This window comes from Belonocnema kinseyi, chromosome 1 (assembly GCF_010883055.1).
Source record: "Belonocnema kinseyi isolate 2016_QV_RU_SX_M_011 chromosome 1, B_treatae_v1, whole genome shotgun sequence".
In the NCBI taxonomy this organism is placed as follows: Eukaryota; Metazoa; Arthropoda; class Insecta; order Hymenoptera; family Cynipidae; genus Belonocnema; species Belonocnema kinseyi.
In genome coordinates this window covers 21,080,906-21,086,048 of record NC_046657.1, presented here as the reverse complement: position 1 = coordinate 21,086,048, position 5,143 = coordinate 21,080,906, and the positions used below count along the sequence as shown (strand labels likewise).

The following is a 5,143-nucleotide window of genomic DNA, read 5'->3' as shown; positions in this document are numbered from 1 at the left end:
TTTTTCCGTTAACATAATTCATAATTGATTCAAGAACGAAAAAGATTCCTTGATTCAAGGTAAATCGATTGACCTATAATATTAATAAATTTTATTAAAGAGTAAGAAAGTTATGGTCATTCATATTATATTAAAAATCGATTTTTATAGTAAAAAATTTGCATTCTCATAATTTAAAGTTGATGTGAGAATAAAAAAGATGTGTTGAATCGATAGGAGTCGATTGACCTATAATCTTAAAAACATTTTATTGAAGGGCATGAAAGCTATGGTTATGTATAATATTTCAAACCCCCGTTTTTGATCGTAAAACTTTTTCCGTTAACATAATTCATAATTGATTCAAAAACGAAAAAGATTCCTTGATTCAAGGCAAATCGATTGACCTATAATATTAATAAATTTTATCAAAGAGTAAGAAAGTTATGGTCATTCGCATTATATTAAAAATCGTATTTTACAGTAAAAATGTTTTCATTTTCATAATGTAAAGTTGATGCAAGAATATAAAAGACATTTCGAAGCAAATCAATTGACCTATAATATTACTCAATTTTTTTAAAGAGTAAGAAAGTTATGGTCATTCACATTATATTAAAAATCGATTTTTATAGTAAAAAATTTTGTCATTCTCATAATTTGCAGTTGATCTGATAATAGAAAAGATGTGTTGATTATAGACGAGTCGATTGACCTATAATATTAATACATTTTATTTAAGAGTAAGGAAGTTATGGTTATTCATACTATTTGTAAATCCCGCTTTTTATGTTAAAACTTTTTTCATTACCATAATTCAAAATTGATTTAAGAACGGAAAAGATTTCTTGATTCGTAGTAAATCAATTTACCTATAATATTATAATACATTTTATTGAAGAGTAAGGGAGCTATGGTCATTTATAATATAAAATAACTACTTGACCATAAATTTTCAAATAAAATAATTCTGACAATTTTCGCAAAAAAAGCATAAAAATGGAAAAGAGATAGTGACAACAAAACTTTTTTTCCTTTTTTCCATATCGAAAAATTACCATTTCAAATACAAAATTCGACTTGTCCAATTTGTCATTGTATTTTTTAAATTGTTTATATGACGTTTTTATGTTTTGTACATTTATATTTTTAAATTAATCAAAATGAAAACTTTAGTTTTTCTATTATTTAAAAAAAATACTAATGCTTCCTCTACGAGGAAGAATTCACTACAACTATTATTATACAACTATTATTATGCAACTATTTTGGTAGAAGATTAGGCTATTTGGTTAAAAATTAAACTATTTACTAAAAAACCAAATACTTGTTATAAAAGGTATCAAAATTAACTTTCAATCTGAAAAAAAAGAAACAAATTTTCAATATAATACATGGTTTTTTAATTGAAAAAGGTAATTTTAAAAATTTTCAGCTTATTAAATTTAATTTGTTTTTAACTGAAAAGTTTTTAAATTATATATTATATATTAGTTTTTTTTATATATTTATAAATATTTGTAAATCTTTAAATAATAAATACAATTTTTTCAAACCAATAGTAAAATTTTTATTCAAAAGGATTTAGTTGAATTTGCAACACTAACATATGAATTTTCGAGAAGTAAATTTCCTACGAAACAGTTGAGTTTTTAACAAAACAGTTGAAACGGGTAGAAAATTTAACTGTTTTATGTAAAATTCATCTTTTTGGGTAGAAAATTAAGCTTCTATTTTGAAAATGTATCTTATGGGCTGTGCATTGAAATATTTTATTAAAAATTCGTCTATTTTTGGTTTAATTCCACTGGTAGAAAGTTCGTCTTTTTTTGTTGAAAATTAATTTTTTAAATGAAAATGTAACTACAGTAAAACCTGGATATAATGTCAATTTTGAAATTCAGCGTGAAATTAACCCGTGAGTACCACACTCCATCTGCGCATACATCTTTACCACACTGGTGCGATTTGGGATTTCGCATTTTTTAATTTCAATAACTCGTGCATAAATAAACTAAATGCAACTTACAATATATATTTTTGGGTTAAAAATGACTGAGAAATGCAATGATGATAAAAATAATTCAAATTAACAATTTTTAAATCATAAAAAAATTAAAACAACTTTTTTGAAATGTCATTTTTATTTTTTAAAATAGTCATTTTTTTCTAATGATCGAAATTGTACTTTTGTTTTTTTTTAATTGAAGACAAAAGTACATATTTTTAAGAAGAATTACCAACTGCGCATTAAATAAAATATAAATCTTTTTTATGGCTGTCTGAAAATAAGGTATTTTTATAGCATAGCAAAATCAGTCAATACTTAATCTAGAAGGGAACAAACCAAAAAAATCTAAGAATTAATCAATATTAATATTGTTTATTGTTTAAACCTTAATAATTGTAAAATATTATTATAAAATATTAATACTGAGCTAAAAGTTAGTTACTACATCACGATGCATTATGAGTTGCTCTTCAATAAATTGATCATCCGATTCCTGCTCAACATTTTTAATGCCAGAGACAATAAATTCGTCCTCATCTCCTTCCGAGTCGCTGCCATCATTTTTATCTTTATCAGAAGAAGCGTTCAGTGTTCGCACACCTGCTCGGCTGCTGCGCAAATTATAACTAGAAGTTGGTGGGTCAGCCATTCTGAATGAAAACTAATTTTTACTAATTTTATGTACTGCCATTATTTATAATTTTGTACAATAATTCAAACTTAAGAGCCTGAAGCTTTTAGAAAATTTGAATAAAAAAAAACATATTAAAAATTAAAAACACTATGTAAAATTATTACCTCTAGAGAAAATGTAGTCGAAAAAACGATTATAAGGGGAAATTCAAATTTTTCCGAAGCACTCACTTTACAAACTAGGAAACCACACTTGTGCAAATTTTACCAAGCCCAACTTTCGAAGTGAACCTCACGAACAGTGAGAGGCGAATGGCGCTGCACTCTGCGTGACATGACTCTGTACCTGATACAAATTTAATGTTGGGGGGAGAGACCATTATACCTACCAAGTGACAAGGGACACTTGTTTGACAAATTTTCTGGTGCATATTTGCACAAGTGTGGTAACCACGGGTTAAATCCAGAGTCTCGGAACTATTTTGTATCTCCTGTTTTTTCTTTTTCTTGTTTATCTATCTTTTTTGTGAGCCTTGAGTGAGCACCGCATATCCTCCCGTTGCTCCTCTCGCCAATGCTTACCCCGCAACGTCAATTCTCGAAAACATTAAATGGAGGATCACTAAATCCAGGTTTGACAAAAGTAAAAATGTAACTTCCATTTTTGGTTGAAAACTTATGTTTTTTTACATTCAACTATGTTGTTGATTCATCTGTTTTGGTCGAAAATTTAACTGTTTTGTTTTATTTGTCCTTTTAGATTGAAAATTCATGCATGAAATACGAAATATTTCTTTGGGAATTTATCTTTTTTGTTGGAGAACTATCGTTTCTTTTCTCTTGAACCTTATTTCCATGACTTGCTTCACTACTTTATATAGAAATAAAAATCATTTCTAAAAACTGTTACAGATTGGAAGCTGCGATAATAGATGGGAACAATATCGCCAAGCAAATAGAAAAAGAAGTTAGAACTTCAGTTGAATCCTGGATCAAAAGTGGAAAACGAAGGCCAAAGTTGGTAGCAATAATTGTTGGTGATGACCCAGCCAGTAAAGTTTACGTCTCTAGAAAAGTCAAAGTTGCGAAAGCTGTTGGCAAGTTCCCAGATATTCAAAATCTTAAGATTTTTTTTCATTTATATTCAAATCTGACAAAATCTAACGAAAAAAATTCTAGGAATTGACGCAGAGACGATAACCTTCGACAAAAGCATCTCACAAAAACATCTGCTCAAGGCTATTGAAAACCTCAACAAAGACACCTCTGTCGACGGCATCCTGGTCCAGTTGCCAATTCCAAAATCCATAAACGAAAGGGAAATTTGCGAGGCGGTAACGCCTGCTAAAGACGTGGATGGTTTCCATTCTGAAAATATGGGGAAGCTTTCAGTCGATAACGACAGTATTGTGCCAGCAACTGCCCTAGGAGTTATAGAATTAATCCAAAGGACAAAAGTCGACACATTTGGCAAAAATGCTGTGGTCATTGGCAGGTCGAAACATGTCGGTTTACCAATCGCTCTGCTACTTCATTCTGATAGTAAAGGTACGTTAAAAAAATATTTTGAGGTTCAAAATAAATTTTCTCTCTAAATCTGAATTAATGAAAAACTACTAATCTTTTCAAGATTTTCTTGATATTTCGCAATTTTTATTGCGTGGACCTAAATTTTGTTGACAATTTCTGAGAGTGAATTCGCAGGTCGAAGGGAATAACTTTTGAAGTTTGATCAATGACGAAATCACTTGGGTTTGCCTCATTAGTCACAACGTTTGCAGAAAGTCGAATGATGTTGAATACTTGAAAAGTCTTGCAATTCCAAGATTTCTGATTACTTTACGCGAACAAAAAAATTGAGTGGTATTCGGAAGGTTTGAAAATGACGCTATATTTCTTTGAAATTAAAAAAAAGAAATTATTTAATTAAAAAAAAGAATAGGAAGTTTTAGGAAGTGTATATAATAATTTACATATTATATTATCATATTGTTTAAATAGAAAAGTTGATCTCGAAATAATTATTTGTATAATAATTATTTATAATATATTATTTATTGTTATTTGTATAATTTAATCATGTACGAGAGTAACAATCTTTTTTCATTTTTAAATAGCGCGCCAAATTGGGCTAGTGATAGGGGAACTTAAAGGAGTGAGGTTTCTGAGGAGTGGGGGGGGGGGTCCTACTTTTCCCATCAAGCCATCTGGTCACCATAATTTTAAATTTTTACTCATGAAAAGGCAAATAAATATTCCTTAGAATCAAACAGAGTCTGGTGATTCTGCAGTACGTTTGACGATTTATGCATACTATAAGCCTCGAAAATGTTTAATTTTTTTGAAAATACATTTTAGTTAACCCAACTTTTTTCAAGGACACTTTCCTAGTTCCCTTTGAACTATTTTCACTTATTCTCAGGGTGACCAGATGACTGGGTAGGAAAAGCAGGACACCCTACTCCTTACCACCTCCCACCATTAATTCTTTTCCGCCCCTAGCCCAATTTGGCGCGATAT

At 29.3% G+C, this 5,143-nt stretch overlaps 1 protein-coding gene across 3 annotated transcripts in view; it reads left to right on the top strand.

The window, feature by feature from the left end:
- The window catches only part of LOC117173434 (bifunctional methylenetetrahydrofolate dehydrogenase/cyclohydrolase, mitochondrial), an 11,511-nt gene that overhangs the window by 2,300 nt on the left and 4,068 nt on the right, over positions 1-5,143 (top strand). For 2 of the 3 annotated variants that reach the window (XM_033362011.1, XM_033362002.1), the window contains exons 2-3: positions 3,536-3,720; positions 3,803-4,171. In XM_033362011.1, coding sequence (XP_033217902.1) covers positions 3,536-3,720; positions 3,803-4,171 — 554 coding nt within the window. Of the gene's footprint in view, positions 1-1,848; positions 1,923-3,535; positions 3,721-3,802; positions 4,172-5,143 lie in introns of those variants that run through there. The other variant, XM_033362020.1, reaches the window with a different exon arrangement.